This window comes from Stegostoma tigrinum, chromosome 25 (assembly GCF_030684315.1).
Source record: "Stegostoma tigrinum isolate sSteTig4 chromosome 25, sSteTig4.hap1, whole genome shotgun sequence".
Classification (NCBI taxonomy): Eukaryota; Metazoa; Chordata; class Chondrichthyes; order Orectolobiformes; family Stegostomatidae; genus Stegostoma; species Stegostoma tigrinum.
Genome location: NC_081378.1, coordinates 41764636 through 41784968, shown reverse-complemented (window position 1 = coordinate 41784968; position 20333 = coordinate 41764636). Strand labels below are relative to the sequence as shown.

General features: G+C 41.2%; 1 protein-coding gene across 3 annotated transcripts in view; it reads right to left on the bottom strand.

The window, feature by feature from the left end:
• The window catches only part of LOC125463330 (non-muscle caldesmon-like), a 194853-nt gene that overhangs the window by 94960 nt on the left and 79560 nt on the right, over positions 1-20333 (bottom strand). For all 3 annotated transcript variants that reach the window (XM_048554514.2, XM_048554513.2, XM_048554516.2), the window contains one exon: positions 19871-19987. In XM_048554514.2, the coding sequence (XP_048410471.1) occupies positions 19871-19947 (77 nt within the window). In that variant the 5' untranslated portion in view covers positions 19948-19987. The remainder of the gene's footprint in view (positions 1-19870; positions 19988-20333) is intronic.

Here is a 20333-nt window from a genome sequence, read left to right as displayed (position 1 = left end):
GCAGTTAATGAATTGGCTGCGTAGACGTATTTTTCAAAAGCCAGAATGATTCAGAAGTGGATTAGGACAGAGATTATCTCAGGAAAGCAAGATGAGTGACTCAAGAACAAAAGGACTAGGTATTTACTAAACAAAGACACACTAAGCAAAGACAGACAACAAAATTCAAAAATGGTGAGAAATTAAACATCATCTTCACTCCCTTAATTATTTTTATGCCCTTTTCTTTTTATGACCTTTCTCATGTCATCAGCTTGAAAGCTGTTGACAACTTTTTAAGCAAACTGACCAGCTGGCCACTGACAATGTTAGTTGAGATAGAATTCAGTGTTCCTGACTAGTAACTCATCTTCCTCATCTGCTATTTTGTTAAGTCCCACGGGGCAATTCACTTGAGCTTCTAATTTCACATGCTGAAAAAGATTGCAGACCTGCAGGGCCTGAGCTGTTTGGATGGGTCTGTGTATTTACAGTAACTCCTGATTTTACCATAGATTGCAGGCCAATGTACATTTCTAAAGCACAGTTTCAATCTCTCGACCACTTTAATGCCACACGACAACACAGTATCAGCATCAAATTGCATTTCGTACTCTCAAGATGCTGAGTTACAACATCTTTATCTACATTGGGCTGACCACATAACCTTGATACTGAATCCGATTTGTATGTTTTGCAAATTATAGACAAGGATTTTCTTTTAATATTATGTATTCCGACATCCTAAACACAGCAGGAAGATTTCCTCTGGTTGCTGTGTGCTCACAACTTGACTTTTTGATAGTTTCCAGCACATGAAGGAAAGAATTATAGCAATGACAGTTTCTCATCACGATTTTGTGAGCTTTACAAACTGCACAAAATCACCATGTTTCTCAAGTAAGCAAACAAGAGGGGAATTTGTTAATAACAAAGTGTGGAGCTGGATGAACACAGCTGGCCAAGCAGCATCTTAGGAGCACGTTTTTTGACGTTTTGGGCCGAGACCCTTCTTCAGAAAAGGGGAAGGGGGAGAGAAATAAATAGGCGGGGGGGGGGCGGATCGAAGGTGGATAGAGGAGAAGATAGGTGGAGAGGATTTAATGTTGTTCTAGTTGCTAGTTGAGGCTAAATGCAGATTAGAAATGTAGAAACAAAAACTGAAATTACTGGAAAAGTTCATCAGGCCTGTGGAGAAAAATCAGAGTTAATGTTTCTCAGTTCTAAGTTCTGAGGAACGGTCACTCAATCCAAAACATTAATTCTGATTTTTCTCCACAGATGCAGCCAGATGTGCTGAGCTTCTACAGCTATTTCTGTTTTTGTTTCTGACTTACGGCATCCACAGTGTTTTTTTTTCGTTTTTTTTTAATTTAGAAACATAGAACCTGACAATTCCATTTCATAAGTGAAAGGTCAAAACCAGTAGCCAGATCACAAGCAGGTTGGTATGATATTCATTCAATATTGCAAAATTTGCAAGTTGAAATGGTTAGTAACGCAGCTGAGTTTAAAAATCCAATGACCAATGTCAGTGTTGCATCTCATAATGAACTGAAATCGCCAAATTGTCTGTGGTCAGTGGTGAGTCAGTTGGGAAAATATGGTAAGATTGGAAAAATGAGATCCTCAGCATCAAGAAGAAAGATGTCTGATTTTGTACCCAAGGTTTGCATGGTGAAATGAAAATGTCACTAGCGAGCAGTTCCATGCCTAGTCTATCAAACTGGTTCTTAAATTTAAGTGACCTCTATCGGGTCACACCAAATGTTAGCGAATCCAAAACAAGTGAGGGTGGAAATGTGAAATACTGTTGCAAGATAATGCAAATAACATTACACTTGCCTCAATAGAATGAAGAATTTGCTGCAGGAAGGAATTTCCACGGGTCAAATCATTCTGTCTCACTGCACACTGTCCTTTTGTTTAAGAAACAAAACTGGCACATGACCACAGGGCACAGCAAAAAATAGCAGAAAGAAATTCAAGGCATATAAGGAAATATTTATGCACGAGGCATTAAAACATTACGTGACTATGGAGATTCAAACGATGTAAAGATTATTTGATGTGTGCTGCATTAAATCACATACTTGCCATTCCTCACATATTCAAAAAGTTGCATGAAGTTACACCATTACATTTGGACAGACATAATTCTGCACGTAAGAACAAGACTGAGCTCAGTGAGTATGCATGTTAATGTACACTTAGGATAGATTTTATGATGTAGAACATCCAATACCAAACTTAGTGCAACATGAATCAGACTATTGCATAAAATAGTATCCTGTTTTGACCCAGGATTTAATGAGTGGAAAAGCAGGTAAGCTTGAAAAGTGGGTCCTGGAATCTTCTCATGCAATCATTCTGGTAAGCCACGTAGTGAATGCCATATAATACTGGAATATACAAAACGACATGTACAAAGCCACAAAACGACATGGCCCACTATCACTAGTATCCTTACATACAGATGAGGAAGGACACCACTTTGATTGGGACAACACATCCATCCTAGGTAATAAAATGTGAGGCTGGATGAACACAGCAGGCCAAGCAGCATCTCAGGAGCACAAAAGCTGATGTTTCGGGCCTAGACCCTTCATCAGAGAGGGGGATGGGGACAGGGAACTGGAATAAATAGGAAGAGGGGGGGAGGCGGACCGAAGATGGAGAGTAAAGAAGATAGGTGGAGAGAGTGTAGGTGGGGAGGTAGGGAGGGGATAGGTCAGTCCAGGGAAGACGGACAGGTCCCTCCCTACCTCCCCACCTACACTCTCTCCACCTATCTTCTTTACTCTCCATCTTCGGTCCGCCTCCCCCTCTCTCCCTATTTATTCCAGTTCCCTCTCCCCATCCCCCTCTCTGATGAAGGGTCTAGGCCCGAAACGTCAGCTTTTGTGCTCCTGAGATGCTGCTTGGCCTGCTGTGTTCATCCAGCCTCACATTTTATTATCTTGGAATTCTCCAGCATCTGCAGTTCCCATTATCTCTGACATCCATCCTAGGACAAGCCAAACAGAGACATGTACGAGAATTCCGAGAGGCATGGCATTCCAACCGGAACTCCATCAACAAACACACTGACTCCAAATCAATCTACCATCCTCTGAGAAAAAGAACAGGAAATGACATCACCAATGCAGGAAACGACATCACCGACCCGAGGAAACCTAAACGGATAAATAGAAAGCGGGACATAACACCAGCGCTTCATCGGAGGCTCACTGATGATGTTACCTAGAATGGTGATGAAAAGTCTGAAAACTAACCTTCCAGCTCAGCGAGCAAACTCACATCCAGAAACTCAACTTGAGCTACAAATCTTCTCAAAACTCACTGGAATATACAGTCTATTATACTCCAGACCACATTCCCTGACAAACGACAAAGGCGTACAGCAACAAGAATGTGCTACAGAGAGGCCAGGCAGGCAGCACATAAGCAACGTTTTTCTTTAAGATGCCACCATGCAGTGAAATAAACAAGTCATCAATAATAAGAGAGGTTTAGAGGGAACTTTTGACCCATCTTTATTTTTCGAAGAGCCAGAGGACCCAAGTCATCACAGAAAATGTTCTACAGCACCACTTGACAACCAGCAGAAGGTTCCAAGACACATACATTTAAATACATACAGTGGCTCATCACTGTGATGTTGAGAGGAGGAAGCACAGGGTAGGTACAGGCAAAGTTGAATAATAATAGTTCAGATTCAGGAAACAAAAACACCAGTTTAATGCGGAAATCAGGGTTTGTGGTGCTCTTGAGTTGAATAGTGATACAGATCATAACAGGCCTCTTCTCCAATGGCATATGTTGGAATCATGCACAATTTTAGCAGTAGAAAGTTGCACAGTTAGGATGGAGCGTCAATTACTTGCCACTGAGTCTGACGTAACCAAAGTATCATTAACAAGGCAGGACTTAGATACCCTTTTCTGCTTGCAGGGTTTCGGTAAGTGCAATAAAAGATGCTATCAAGCCAACGGTCTGAGTTAGCTTCCAACAGGGTACTTTACCCAATGCAGTAATGTTTACGTTGTGCCCTGTATCATAAGTAACCCAACCCAAATGCTTTGAGATTGCAGATTCTAAACTACACATATTACAACTGATTATTGTGTACAAACCATACAATCCTTAGGATCAGAGATAGTAGGAACTGCAGATGCTGGAGAATCTGAGTTAACAAGGTGTAGCGCTGGATGAACACGGCAGGCCGAGCAGCATCAGAGCAGCAGGAAGGCTGATATTTTGGGCCTAGACCTTTCTTCAGAAAATCATTTTCTGAAGAAGGGTCTAGGACCGAAACATCAGCCTTCCTGCTCCTCTGATGCTGCTTGCGCTGCTGTGTTCATCCAGCTCTACACCTTGTTATCGCAAATCCTTAGGGTCATACAAGTGTCTGAGCTAATATTAAGATATTAGTTTACATCAGAGGAATTTGCTTCTAATACAGTGCCAGGCTCCAAATGAGATGGAGTATGAGCCCTTTATACCTTCAATCACATGTGGCAATATAGTGATGATTTCAGGAGCTTTTCTCTTAAAAGGCATACTGACGTACTAACTGTGAGACATAATGTAACAAATCAGGAGGTAGGGTTTCCAAATCCTAATAAGATACCCAGTTGTTTTAAGAGCAGCTATGTTTACTGCCAACACAGCTGCAGGGGGTGCATTCTTAGGCCATGCAGACACAGTACATGTGACATGACTGTCAGCAATGCCCCCAGAATGTGTGCCATGGTCTCTCACTGAAGGTCGGTAGCTGCACTGGCTGGTCTGCTGGGCATAACAGAGGAGAAACATCTTTGAATGCATGGTCTATGGCTTGTTGATTCCAGTCAATGGGATCAACATGCTCAAGTGATATCATGGAATACTTGAATGAACAGACTAAGGCAGTATACTATTGTAGGCCTTTTCAAAGGTATTCAAAAATTCTAAGGCATTGTTAGATTAACTTACCCACCCCAAACTATTTAATCATCTAACTTACTGCTTCAACTGTCTGCTCGGTCGGGATTCCAACTGCCCATATACTTGACTGTATTTACTGTTAGGCGAGGCATAGAGATTGCACTGAGTTAAGGCTGCATTGCTTTTTCTACATTTCAATGCCTTTTGATGAAAGCACCCGGCATACGCTTCACAAACATTGCTTGGATGGTATTATTTTGTTTCTGTTGGTGTCAGTGGAGCCATTCACTGTTGTCAGCTGGTCCAGAAATAGCTGCACACTCACAGTAAACTGCTTCCAATGACCTTGGGAAACTCCCAAATTGAAATCTTTCACACCTGCCGCTGATCACCATTCAACTGCAATTATGGTAGATATGAGCTGATGTTCTGTTCAGAGAAGACTTAAGTGATCCAAGCTGTCTTCATAGGGTGGCACAGAGATGGTGCTTCCAATTGTAGGGGACACCAAAACTAGAGTTCAAAAATAGAAGATGCGCTAATAAATCCTACATGAAATAACTGAGACTAATTGCATTGATGCATTAATGGTAATTATATAAAATTTGGATAAAAATTGACATAAGAAAAATTTGATAGGGTCAGAGGAAGAGTGGATGCAGAAAGCTGTAGTGGGGTGTAACAATTGGCATTGATCTGTTGGGCTCTTGGGTTTTGTGCTATGGCTTCCATGTAATGATGTTATTGTGTAGTTTATGCTAAAACTATAGATGCCTGGGGATACTTGGAAAGACATTTGTTAGGCAGTAATGGTGATGCTCACTGGAAGGTCAAGCTTTGAGACATGACGACTAACTTCATCCCAGCACAATCAAGTAGGGTAGCCTGACAGTACTTCAGCATTTTCAAATGCCCTGACACCTCTTTTCATTTTGCTCAAGTTCACTTTATCACAAACTCTATTCAGTAGACAAAGTTAAGGCTCTCAGAAACCAGAAGTTGATTATTTCGCTTCCCTATCAGTTCAGACAATACAGCACACCAGGGATTTAGGCATGGGATCCAACCTCTGTATCCTGGACCAAAAACCATCTTATTGAATACAGTCCTTTCCAGCTACAATGTGCCACAGTTGCATTCATGTCAGTCTCAATATTTCTCCCTACAAATCGATGTTTTATTTGCGAGTCTGAACATACAATTTAGGAGCAGGAATAGGCCATTTAGCCCCTTGAGCCTGTTCTGCCTTTCAATATGATCCTAGCTGATCTGGTTATGCCTTCAGCTCAACCTCTCCTTACCTCCGATAATCTCTGACTCCTTTGTTAGTTGAGGATACTATCCAGCTCTGCCTTTAAAAATACTCAAATGACCCTGCCTCTGCCACTCACTGGAAAAGAGGCTCACAAAAACATTTAACCTGCAGAGGAAAAAACGTTCTTCTCATCTCCACCTTAAATGGAATACTCCTTACCTGTAAACTGTGTTCCCTGGTCTCCATCTCTCCCATAAGGGGAAACACCCTTCAAGCATTCACAAGTCTTCCCAGGATATTGCCCATCTCAATAAGATTGTCACTCTCTCATTCTGATAAACTGCATAATGCAGGCTTGGTCTGTCGAACATTTCCTCCTGAGATAACAACTTCATCTCAATGCTTGTCTGAAGAACCTTCTTTGAACTGCTTTTAATTCACTTATATCTTCTCTTATAACCAGGGATCAAATAGGTGCGTTGTCAAAGTGCACTGGGCTTATGGCATGCCCTGCATCTGTGTCAGAAGTTTATGACATTTAAAAATGGTGACTACCCCCGTACTGGCATTTCATTTTTCCACTTGGCATAACTTTTTGAGTCTTGTAAGGCTCACCAATATCTACAGGAACTGAAAGATAGCTTGCAAGCACTGTGATGGCCTCTGAACCAAAATTCTTATTTTGTCCTTCTGTCACCCGAAGCTCTGTGCTGCGCTCACTTCGGCATAAACTGTAGAAAGTCACAAAAAGACAAAAGTACCATCAAGCAACCTAAAGTCAAGAGGAAGTGAAAAACTGCACATAGTGCTCTGGACACGATAAACCGATTTTGCAGAAAAGGTTTTACCAAATAAAATGGGTGAAAAATTAGAAACTTGAATTTAATCCCACGAGCATACAACAGAATGATTTTACTTGGAAACGTAGAATAATTTGTAGAGCTTCCAAATATTCCACAGATGTGCAAAATGGCAACGTGCCAAGAAGGATTATGTGTTTCACATGAAGAAAATAAATCTTGATCTGGTTTTCATAAAATATTAATACAGTACATTTTCTGGTATCAGTGCCAGAGCAGTGGGACCTTGGTGCATTGAGTGTGGTTCTTAGCAACATTGTACGCGGCTGATTTCACAGGATTTCCTGATTTCTGTTTCATTAACTATTCCTAACAAATTTCCAGCGCTGGTTGGGGTTTATTGTGTGTTGTGTGCTGCTGCTGGGTTTAAGGAGTAATACATAACTGGAATTCTTAAAATCACCAATATAATTTGAAGGGGCTGTTGCTGCACACTGTAGGAGAAATCATCAACCCCTTGTACAGCTACGTTGGAAGTGGTTGTAAACAAAAATGTTGCAAGGATTGTTTCTTTTTGTCAGCAATCAATATTGGCCTAAGAATAAACGAACGTCCAGAATGGTGGGCGAAAGGCAGATATCCGACATAATGGGGTTGGAAAGATCCATATATGAGGAAATTAGGCTGTTGGCATCAGGCAGGGCTAGATTGCAAGATACCACTGATATGCCCATCTACGTGGTGTGTCACTCAAGACGCTTCCAGAGATTACTTGCACTTCATTATATTTGTACCCTGCAGCCGTTTGTGGTAATGTCAGTGGTAATGTAAAACCACGGATGAGAATTTTGAAATCAAGACACTGCTTGATGTCAATTTACATCAGCACGCACAGGCATCACAGGCTGGGTGTAAGCAAAGACAGGGCAGAGTTTTGAATCGCCTCAACTTTGCAGAGGGTGCAATAAGTTGACCAGCTGTGGCACCACTGGAATCAAGTTGAGCAGCAACAAAGATATGATGAGTGTTTCAGCAGCGGATAGACAGAGGCAGGGTAGCGTTGTATTACAGAGGTGGAAATAGGTCCATCTTATTGATGCTATTGGAAGAAATGATAGTCAGCTTGCAAATAATCATAGGAGAAGGTTGGAGTCAGTGATTAGGAAATGGAGTTCGGAGCAGGGCCAAATAAGTTTGGCATTTTTAAAGTTTAACTAGAAGAGGTTTCCACTCATCCAGCGCTTTGTCAGACATGCAGAGTGATGACTTAGAACAAGAGGAGAAACGGAGCATGAAGGAGTGAAGTAGAGCTAGGTGTCAGCAGTATACATGCTGATTTATGTAATGGACTCATGGATTCACATGTTTTAAGAATGTAAAGTTTACTTCAGGGATTGGTGAGAACCCAGTTGTTCAAAAAGACCTAAAATAATGGGATTCAAAATCTGTCCCTTGTTAATTACTAAGCACCCCTTCTGCTTTGGGTTTCCTGATTCAGAGTGCTCCTAGCTGTCTTAATGGAGTCTTACATTGTTGACATGAAAAGGGAAGATTTGAAAGTTGGAGATAATCAATTTTATTATCTTCACTGGAACACTGGAGGTGTTCTATGCTGCTATGAAACTAGACTATAAAGAGGGGAAAACCCCTTGTGCATCACTGGAACATATAGCAGGGGACAATACAATCAGGAGTTAAGAATGGTTTCTGATTTGGGCTTATTAAGAAAGGAAGTAAGCAGTGAGCCTATGCTGGATGAGGGGAGTCCATAATCATAAGTTTTTGAAGGGAATGTGAAAATTTCACATGGCTGAATGTTAGAAATCTCATGAACTCTCATAATCCAGGTAATGATGGGAACACTAAGAATAATTAAAGTGAATTACTAAGACCTGTGACACACCTTGGGTAGAACCCTGGAGAAGCTAAGAATCCTGTAAGATGATGTTAAGTGGCGAAAAACTCTCGAGTGGAAATGAAAGAAGAATTAGAAGAGTGTTGTTGAGACTAAAATAAATAACTGTGGGTGCTGGAAATCTGAAACAAAAACAGCAACTGCTACAGGAAGTCGGCAAGTCGGACAGCATCTGTGGGTGAGAAATCAGAGTTAATATTTAGGGTTCAGTGATCTTTCATTGGAGATTTTTGATTTAAAAATACAAGTGTTATGGAATATAATGTCAAGATGATAATACTTTGTTTAATCCTTGGGCAGTTAAAAAAATTGTTTAAATGATGAAATATTACAACATCATTTTGTCAGTTAATAACTGAGAGTTCAAGTTTACTTTTTTGAAATTATTGTTGATCTTCACCGAGATCATAATGTAAAAACCTATGCTGCATTTTTAGTTGATATCATCCATGATACAGTATGTAAGTGTGAAAGAAGAAAAAGCCAAGTTTCAATGCTTGGGTGACACTGGAGGGAAATGGTGCAGATGCAACAGGACATGATACTCTAGTTATAATCGAACTGCTAATGATAATGGAACGAGGCACGGATAGTTCAACCCAGCTGGATGGCCGTAGAGATGTAGAGGCTATTTCAAATGCTGCCACCATCACACAGCATGCCAGTTACAATTTGACAAGTGTTTTTACATTTATGTAACAAGGCTGTGAATCTAGTCTTTCCAATATGGAGAGACAGCGAACAAGAAAATAGATTTGGGATTTGATGTTTGAAGGGAGTTTAGAGATCGGGTGGTGGTTTTGCAAAGAGAGAGGGGTGAGGGCTGCGTGGGGATGAAGGAGATAATGATTGCAAATCTGAAGGATTTTGAAACAGTACCCGAGAAGCGAAAACCCTTAATAAAGTCAATGAACGCGGGGTAATGAATGAAAGCCGGGTGGTCAGCAGCTTAATGGGATTAGGATTAAGGGAACAGTTGGGGTGCCCCATTGACAGGATGGGCTTGGCGAAGGAATAGGGGAGATGAGATCGATAAGGAGAAAAAGGAAATGAAATCAGGTAGGGGGAGCTCTATGCATGTTTGGCTCGATCTACGAAAAGAGGGGGAAGAAGCAGAGGCAGCTGTACAGATGATCTCAAACTTTGCAACAGAGCTCATGAGCTCCTTGCACTTGTCTGACATTCCTACAAAGCCCTGAGACCAGCTAGTCATACAAGGTCCCAGCTACTTAAGTCCTCATTCAATGGTAAAGGTTGACTGGAGGCCAGATTCAAGGAGAGCACAAACCTGTCACTACCTCCTTAATTAATGGAATCCCTCAAAAGAAGTTTTCCCTCATATATTCAAATTAACGTGGCTCTGCTTGTGGACAACACTTCTTGTGAATAGGTTGGTAAGAACAATGCAACTCCAATGGCATCAAATTTTCCTGGGATGCATACTTTCACCCATGTTTTCATTCTCCAAATAACAGGAAGGGTTGGGGAGGGCGGGGGGGGGGGGAGCGGTCGCTAGGGAAGGAGGGAGAAATCCAGACTGGAATCCCAGCTATCAAAACTCTGACAGTAGCAACGACCAAAAAAGAATTTAGACAGCCACAGTGCTAAAGCCAAAAATCAGCACTAATATATAGCACACAAACTAAAGAGAAATTCCATGTTTGAACTTTCTCAAAACACGGTGTGTCCACTTTGAAAAGCTGACTTTCTGTCAAGTGCAGAACGTGCCTGCTTCCCATTACACATTTCCTGTCAGTGAACTCAATGCACAGCCAGACCATGGTTCAACTCTCAGGAAATTGATTATGTGCCAATGTTCATCCAAGAAAATATATTTACATCTTATCATCAGACTTCAACTGATCTTTTTCGCTCAGAACCCACATAGGCCTGAAAATAAATTCACAGGCCACACAGAACAATTTAATCATGACAACTACATTTCTTTATGTAACTTAAAAACAATTCAATTGCATATTGTAGTTGAATTTGTTTTCGGGGCTACTGTTGAGCACAACACATGCTGAGGAGTTGGAAAATTCTGCAGAAATCTGGTACAAATGACTATAAATAAATGGAAGTAATTCAGATATATTTTGCATTCATCAAGATATTGTGAAAGAACTTGCAAAATAGCATTATTCATGGCCACTGTCCCAAAGTACCTCTTAACTGCTGATTGAAAGCTATTGTTGTAATGTAGGGAAAACAAAGGCCAAGTTATGAAAATCTGACACCCAGATCATTTCTTGGTTCCAACCAAATGCCTCAGTGGCGCAACATGACTTTAAATGAATGAAAGCCAGGTGGTCACCAGTTTGATGGTATTAGGATTAAGGGAACAGTTGGGGTGTCCCATTGACAGGATGGGCTTGGCCCCAAGTGGAATAGAGATGAGAGCAGTGCAACATGCTGTCAAGAGGCAGGAACTATCCCTGGAAGACAACTATAAGGAATGGATGAAAGGTTGAGTATGACTGGGCTTGCCATTGCCTTGCAGATTGGTGCAGGTAGGAAAGCAGAGGACCAACAGCATCACAGTCTAAACCATAGTCCTACAGGCCCATCAGGCTGCTCTCTCATTAGAGAGAGACAAATTGGTGGTGGTTTAACTTGGGGTAACCGCGCCTCAGGCAAGGGGAGAGGTTGAGAAAGACAGTTCTTCATGTTGACCTCAGCTGATGCAGAAATTGAATTCATGCTGTTGGAATCACTCTGCATTAGGCTTCTAGTCAATCAAACCAACAGACACTACCTCAGCCCCAGCGCCTGGATAATTACTCTTTCAGGTACTTAATCTGCTCTCTGAAAATATGGTAACTTTGTGCCATCACACAGGCTTCAGTTTGATTTTCCTTTTTATGTAAAAGCTTTTCATCAGCAGGAGCAACTATATAATGGCCTCATCCACTGTGTTCTTGCCAGCTATGAGCTGACACCTCCCAAGCTGTTTGCTTTTCGCAGTCTTATAGATTAATAATTTGATTCTGTATCTCTCTAGCCTATTAATGCATTCTGTAATGAGCTGAGCAATATGATTATTTGAGACATGCAGTTCACTAGTACTGCCCTTACTTAGAAAATTCATGTGTATCATTGAGTTGGTAATGACTGACTGCTACACATGACCAAAGTACAAATGATTGAACATTGTTAATCAACAGTGATATAATAGAAGAAAATGCACAAACAGTGTTAGATAGATTATCCTGGCTATCTTAAAAAGTTACAAATTTTAAGAGTTGCCTAGACTTTACTGCTATCAAAGTATTCCACTGATAAGGGCAATGGTGGTGTTCATGAGCAAGGATTTTCCACTTAAAATGGCTCCTTGAATTTTCCAAAATCACAGATCCCAAAATGACTGCCAATTCCTATGTGAACTCCATAAGATAGTCAACATGGTGACCACCCAGGTTATTTTGCAAGAGCATTTTTGAAATCATCATCTTGTTGCCAGATTTAGTTAAAATATTTTGAGTTATTGAGCTTTATTAATCTTAACTGGCAATAATTTCCAAACCACTTAATGGAAGCAATGGCCTGGTGGTATTACTGCTGGACTGTTAGTCCAGAGACCTAGGTAATATTCTGAGGATAGCAGGAACTGCAGGTGCTGGAGAATCTGAGATGACAAGATGCAGAGCTGGCTGAACACAGCAGGCCAAGCAGCATCAGAGGAGCAGGAAGGCTGACATTTCGGGTTGGTCGAGGCCTGAAACTTCAGCCTTCATGCACCTCTGATGCTGCTTGGCCTGCTGTGTTCATCCAGTTCTACACCTTGTTATCGCTCATGTTCTGAGGACCTGGGTTCCAATCCTGCCATGGCAAATGGTGGAATTTCAATTCAATACAAAAAATATCTGGAATTAGCAGTCTAATGATGACCATGAATTCATTGTTAATTGTCAGGAAAAAACCCATCTGTTTCACTAATATCCTTTAGGGAAGGAAACCTCCATCCTTACCTGATCTGGCCTACAGCAATGTAGTTGACTCTTAATTAGGGATGGACAATGAATGCTGGTCTAGCCAGTGATGCCCTCAACCCAAGAGTGAATCATTAAAAACTGATTTAGATGCTTATAGCACCCTCATTTAACCTTGGGATACTTTCAGCTATAATCATTAACCTGTTAACTTCAGCCAAAGAGGTAAATTCCTATTTTCACCCCAACAAATAACCTCTACCACTACTCTAAAATTTCTTTTGAAATAATCTATTATTGGAATTGCAGGAAGTCTTCCGGCACAGTGGGTACTATTCCTGCCTTTAACGGAGTACCTCCAAACTCCACTCCAGCACTGCCTGACCGAGGAAAGTGGTTCACAATGTAGTCAAACAGGTTGAATATCAACCTGAAACGGATTTCAATGTAGTTTCTTGGAAGCTGGTAAGAGCAGGAGAGATTCCTTGCCTGCCATGTAATGGAACAAAATCTGCAATTATTATCCATAGCCGTGGGCTAAAATACTGTTGTCAAAGTGCACATTGCTACAGCAACGTGGATTTTCTGAGGCAAGGATGGCTCAGTTGGTTATATGGTTGGTTTGGATCAGCAGAGGGTTTGGTCCCTGTCTAACTGTAGTGGATTTGGGACCTGGTTCCTTGCCTGACTGTGGTGGAGATCGCTGTACCATGGGTCAGATCTACCTTTGGGCAAAGAACCAATGAAGAAAGTACTTGTAGGGATTAAAGTCGAGAGAATAAATAAAAAATCATGCTGATTATCTGCACATATACTTAGAAACTTTAAATGCAATTCATAACCACACAGTCCGGCATGACTTAAATAAATCTTTGTTCCACATTCTGTTTGCTTGAAACCCTTCATAACTATCGAGTACCATTTTGCTCTTAAAACAGTCATTCTGCCAATTGAAGGTCCTGGCAGTGCTGTAATGGGCCAGTGCTGATCAGGGGCATTTCCTTGGGAGTATAAAATTTGTGGGCTTACTGTTGCTGCTCCAAGAGCATTAGTTCCATGTGTTGCAGAAATAAAGCATTCATTCAACACAAAAATCTGCGCTGACAGCTTGGTAGGATATCTAGTTTACAGTCTGATATCCCCAAGAAACCTGCAGCATTCCCGTTAGATTGGAAAGTGCCAAGGTTAGCATTTTCTAACCATGCACCGCATTCAAGCAGACTCACTTTAACCTTGAACATTGCAGGAGTTAAAAAAAGGCCATGTTAGGAGTGGGTGAATTAGTATCTAAAGAATTTCCTATTATAAACATTATGTGCAGTTAAAAATACTCTCTCTGGAGATTGGGACAAACACGAATGCTACTTATGTCAAGGCTTGCAAAGATCCCAACAAGTTTTCTAACAAAAGACCCGCGTGGCATTTTTTTTTGGAAAAAAAGATTCCAGGATAAAAACGGAAAATGAGATTGGATCCTATTACTGACTACTAGACATTACTTATTTAATGAAGCAGCTACCATTGAGAAATCAGAGATTTGACTCAGAGGCGTAACTGTCCACTGTATTTTAAAAGTCAGTCTTCACATTACTTGTGGAAGATCTGTGAGAATCAATGAGTGCGCGAGGAAGTGGGAGTAGCAGAGGAGAGTGGGATACTATGGAGACAGCACAGACAGAAGTAGCCAAAGGTTTTTTTTAAGGTGATTTAATTCAGGACTCCCTTTAACATAGGCTTAACAGGAATATCTCTTCTGCACAGAGATGCCTACAGCATTGCCTCCTAAAGTTCAGACATACAGTAAGTTGTTTCCAATTCAATCAAATTAAAATTACATCTCGCACGACACACAAACAGGCCATTCAGCCCAATGCCAAAAGAGCTCCTCTCGGAATATACTTTGACTCCTCCGGACTTGGTGAAGACACCCCTTCCCTTCACTCTCTGCACATTGTTGTGGTCTTCCATGAGACAAATTAGGTAGAAAGCAAGGTAAAGTTCCTCTGTCATATCGATGCGATTGTCCACTATTTGGGAAAATCTATAGACTAACCATGGTGGGATCACCAAAATGCGGACATCTGGTATCAGACATCCAGGCACAAATTTCAAGAAAACTGGTTCTCTAAATATCTCCTTTTTTTTGCAACACTGTTTCAAATTATCATAATGGTGTATATTTCTCATTTTGGATGAGATGCCAAAGTGTAGGCCAGTCTGCTTTCTCAGGTATACAGTGCATAAAAGATCTCGACTCAAGTCTTGGTCAGAAGAACAGTAGGACAGTTTCCTCACTCTGAACTGACACCACTGAAAGCAGATAGCCTACTCCAGCAGTTGCTGTGAGTGGAATCTTCCTATGCATCCACTGACTCTCATATTGGCTAATAGAATTTCTTCATGTCATGAGCATGTTTTGAGGTGTTTAAATTCTTGCTTTCAGCATTGGTACATTGTTTAGACTTTGTAACCCTACAGTGGTGCGAAAAGGCCAATAAAGTCATCAATAGTAAGGGCTCTCTTCTGTAAAATATATTGTACATTTTCTACAATTTAAAAAAAATCGAAAGTTCCACTCTGCACATTTGGCGATGGTTTGACAATGTACAATGTTATTTTCTGCTTCTGTACATGTTTCTGTATTTAGTTAATGTCTAAAATTAGTGCCAAGGGAAAAACCTAAAGGATAATAGTATAATAGGACAATTCTCTAATCCCAAGGGAATGGATGTGTTAGGGCTAGGACAAGCAATCTTGCAGCCTTATCTCCAGCCTTTGCTCTGGGTGTACTCTGCTAGGAGAGGTTGATCTCAGAACTAACCTTCTCCTTTGTGCCAATTACTGCTGAATAAGGGGTAATTTCACCAACTTAAGTTATAAATAGGGTTCAATGAATCATAGGAAACAGATGTATGCCTTCATTATTGAGTGTTGAAAAACAGATACATGCATATCACCATATAAAAATAAATGAGACAGGGAGAATTAATTCAAGACAAACCGAATTGTTACATTTTCTTCAACAGCTATTGAATAAATGATAAACGTCTGGTTCCTGTCCATTCTCAAACTGACAGTTTCTTCCCCACCTGCTGGTTCGGTATGGTTTTCTTTTGATTGTACAGCCCTCCCAAAAAGATCATAAACCATTCAACTTCGCAATGTCAAAAGTCATAAAGCACTCCATTTGGCATATATTGACTTGAAAATATCTCCGTTTTCTTGAACAGAATCTTCACAGCCATCATCTTCTCAATTCAATCTTTCATTGCTCGAAAGTGGGTTTTCTATTTCTTTTATTGCCACTTAAACAGAAATGGTGCATGCAACAAAACATATCGTGATTTTTATTCCTATTACTCTCCTTTTCGTAGGTCAAAGGCTGGATTTCCAGATTCCACAGAGGTACAGCACAGGTGAACTGAGCATCAAGCTTATGAGGCTAGATGGAGCGTCAGTTTCCCTCCCCCACGTCCAATGTCGGGCACGTTGACAGATATGGGTTCTGGGCAGGTAGGGTAGCCTGCCTCCAGGAGGAAGGTAGTCAATTAGACTCGCAGAGAACTTCATTTAGGACAAGAAATAGAGCAGGGTGGGATTTTCCAGTCGGCCCTCAGTTTCCCCCTAGTGACAGGGAGTGGTGTGCATTTTAACCTCCTGGAGAATGGCACACAGTGACAGGCCAAGGTGCCAATTTCCCTGCCAGGCTGGGCGACATTCTCTGTTTGTCTAAGTAGAGGAGCAACCAAAGACCACCCAGTTGAGGGAATACCCCTTAAGGTCCCTTCTTATTTAAATATTTTTTCAGTTACTTCACTTTTCTTCCAGCCACATGCTGCACTGAAGCTGAAAGGCCTCTGATTGGTCCTCCAGCTTCCACAGCCCATCCCTGTTCCTCATGGGACAGTGATTCTCTCTCTGTTTCTATGATGTGGTGTCCCAGGCAATATTCCAGGTCAGTGACTGCTTTCTCTTGGGTTTTAGGATCCAGAAACAGTTCAGTTGTCTGCTTGCTGCCCCCAGAGCAAGTATTCTCCTCTGAAATAACTTTACAGAGGTCTATGATCCACTACCAAGTCACTCTTGACTCCTTGACAACGATCCAGCTTCTTCAGAGCCTGTTCTCAGAGCAAACAGAACCTCTGACACCCCTGTTCTTAGCTATCAACCAGGGTTTCTGGATTGGATCAGATTAACTTCCCCAACCAGGGAAATTATAGTCCACCTGGCTAAACTTGTCACAACCACTGTATTCTCTTTACGAGAAAACAGTGAATTGCCAGCAGTCTCCATGCTCCTGTCATCCAGTGATAATCTGGGCTTCTTTCTCCTGGGGGAGGCAATGGCATTGTAGTAATGTCACTGGCTTAGGAATCCTTTGGCCTCCAAGTTAATGACTTGCAGTCAGGAGTTTGAAATCTACTTTGCAAATGGTGAAATTTGAAGAAAATAAAATTTGGAATCAAAAGCTAGCCAAATGGTGCCACAATATTGTCAACTGTCATAAAACTCATATGGTTTACCGACACTAGCAAGTACTTAGTACTCCTCACATAAAGGGTCACCTGACTCAAAACGTTAACTCTACTTTCTCCTCATGGGGAAAAATAAAAGCTGTGAACATGGAGACATTTGAGACGAACTGATTTATACTGGGTAATGCGAACATGGAAATGGGTTCAAAGGTAGATAAATAAAGTTCAGCTAAAAGTCACTCCCAATATCATTGCTGTGAGGAGCTTCAAGAACTGAATGGCTTACTCCTCCTCCAAAATATTCTTTATCAACCTGTTCAGACATATCATGGTACACATCTGGGGCTGGTGGGACTTGAGCCCAGATCTTCTGACCTACAGGTGGGAACACCAAGCCACTACAGACCTTCCACTCCTGTCCTAGGTATATTTCTCATCAACCTATGCAGAGAAGTCATTACACATTTCTGGACAAGGAACATTTGAACCTAAGCCTCCTTGTTTAGAGGTAGAGACATTTCTACCTTAGTCTGATCACTGTATATTTTCCCATATCAAACAATTTACAGATGTAATGACACACTTCGGGAACTGGTAAGACTCAAACCTTGAGTGTCCAGGCTCCGAGGGAGGGACACTATCATTGTACCACAGGAGACCTCCACTCAAATGTAACCGAGTTAATTGCTTGGCATTCATGCTGAAGTGCCTGTACTAGGGTCCCATTGACCTTTATTAGTTTTTTAATCCCTCGACAACCTGAAACATTAGCTCTGCTTAGCGGCACAGTGGCTCAGTGGTTAGCACTGCAGCCTCACAGCTCCAGGGGCCCGGGTTCGATTCCAGCCTCGGGCAACTGTCTGTGTGGAGTTTGCAGATTCTCCCAGTGTCTGCGTGGGCTTCCTCTGTGGTCCGGTTTCCTCCCACAGTTCAAAGATGTGCAGACTAGGTGGATTGGCCATGCTAAATTGCCCATAGTGTTCAGGTGTGTGTGGATTATAGGTGAAGGGGTCTGGGTGGGATGCTTCAAGGGGCAGTGTGGACGTGTTGGGCCGAATGGTCTGTTTTCACACTGTAGGGAATCTATTCTAAATCATTTTTCACTGATAAAGAGCTGAGACGAGATGGGAAATTAAAGAATTATTTCGTCATTGTTGTACATGTGATCTACTGGTTGTAAGCTTTATTTGTTTTCATCTACAAGTGGTTTCCAATGTGTTGAAGGGCCCAAAGTGACTCTAGCCAAAATCATACAACTTTAACCAGTTAAGAATTATCAGATCAGTCACTGAATGGTGGAACTGACTCAACGGAGTGAATGGCGTACTACTTCATCTTATGGTTTTAAGCATGAACATCTTCAGGCTATGCTTTCAATAAATCCTTGGAATCCCATGTAAACTTGATTCAACGACACCAACAGTTATACAACTTTCATATTCTTAACAAAAACCAAAATTGCTGGAAAAGCTCAGCAGATCAGGCAACATATCTGCAGAGAAATCGCAGCTAACGTTTCTGGTCAGGTGACTTTTCCTCAGAACGGGCTGCTTGACCCTAAACGTTAATTCTGATTTCTGCCCACAGATGTTGTCAGAGCAGCTGAGGTTTTCTAGCAATTTCGGTTTTTGTTTCTGATTTATGTGTCCACAGTTCTTTTGATTTTTATTTCACATTCGTAAGTTCCACTTCACTCTGGCATAGTATATTTACTGGCATATTATATTTAATTATATAAATTCACGAGCTTAAGAAGCCAACTTTCTTCATTGCAATTTTCTTTATTATGCTGGATTCAGCAGTCCATGTAATACTGTCGGAATGCTGTATTGCCAGAGCTACAGAGGTCCTGCCACCTTTTTTGGCTCAAAAGAAATTAAAGATTCCCAATCAAAACTTGAAAAGCAGAGAGTGCTTCATGTGTGCTGGCCAACATTCTTCTCAACAACCCAAATAAAAGCAGCCAAATTTATTGGTCATTCATTTCATTTGTTGTGCGATCCTTTTGCTCAGTTTCCCCACTTGACAACTGATGTACTTTCAAAGTTTAATGTGTTGAATAGCCAATGCTGACAAGATATTTGATAAAGCAAATTCTTCTCTTCTCCGACAGACTGCATAAAAGCAATGTTATAAAGTTAGAACCGGGATCTATTCAGAATCATGGAAGATTCTTGATGCTCAATGAGTCAAATGGAAAACTGCAGATGAACACATTTCTCAGTCATTCATTTAAAAATACTGTAAGAATAAGCCCATTAGCCATATTAAAATATTAACATAGTAAAGTAACATATTGAAATCATGCAAATTTAAAACTGCACCAAGTCAAATAATAGATTTTACAACCTTGTGATGTGAAGCAGGCATTACAGTCTGAGGACAGGGTTGGCTGAACTCTCACTGTGCACCAGAGGGGATGCTGCATACCTGATCCGTGGCCTTCACCATTGTGTGGACAATGAAATGGGCACCACACGAGCCATGAGCATCCTATCTCCATGCCCAAGCTCCTGATAACATTTCTGCTGTGTGCCACAAGTTTTGTATTGGTAGATGAGTCCTGTAGACAGAGCACAAATCATTACCTTTCCACCTCACGGCGCATTTCCTCACGCTTTTTTCTGCGTTCCTCCCTGCGACGTTCAAACTCATCCATATCCATGGTTTATGGGCAAGTGTTCTGCTGTGTCTTCGTTAAAAACCTGGAAACAGTAATGTATTGGTTAAAATTCTGCAACATGCTTATACCTATACAAATATATATACACATCTATACTCACAGAAATCTAGAACTTATACTACATCAAGTTTCAAACAAAAATGACTATCCTTCTGGATTAACTGAACAAGCAGAACCATTCTTACCTACCAGTGCCACATGCTGATATTAAACAAATATAGGACCGATTTTCATAGAAAACAAGGAGCTTATTTAAAATGTAAAACTCTGTGCGTTGTTACTATTCATTCTGTAGAAATGACCCTAACAGTGGGTCTTTGTCTGTACAGTGGTCCTTTTGCCACCGAAAAGCTCACCACCATGCTAAA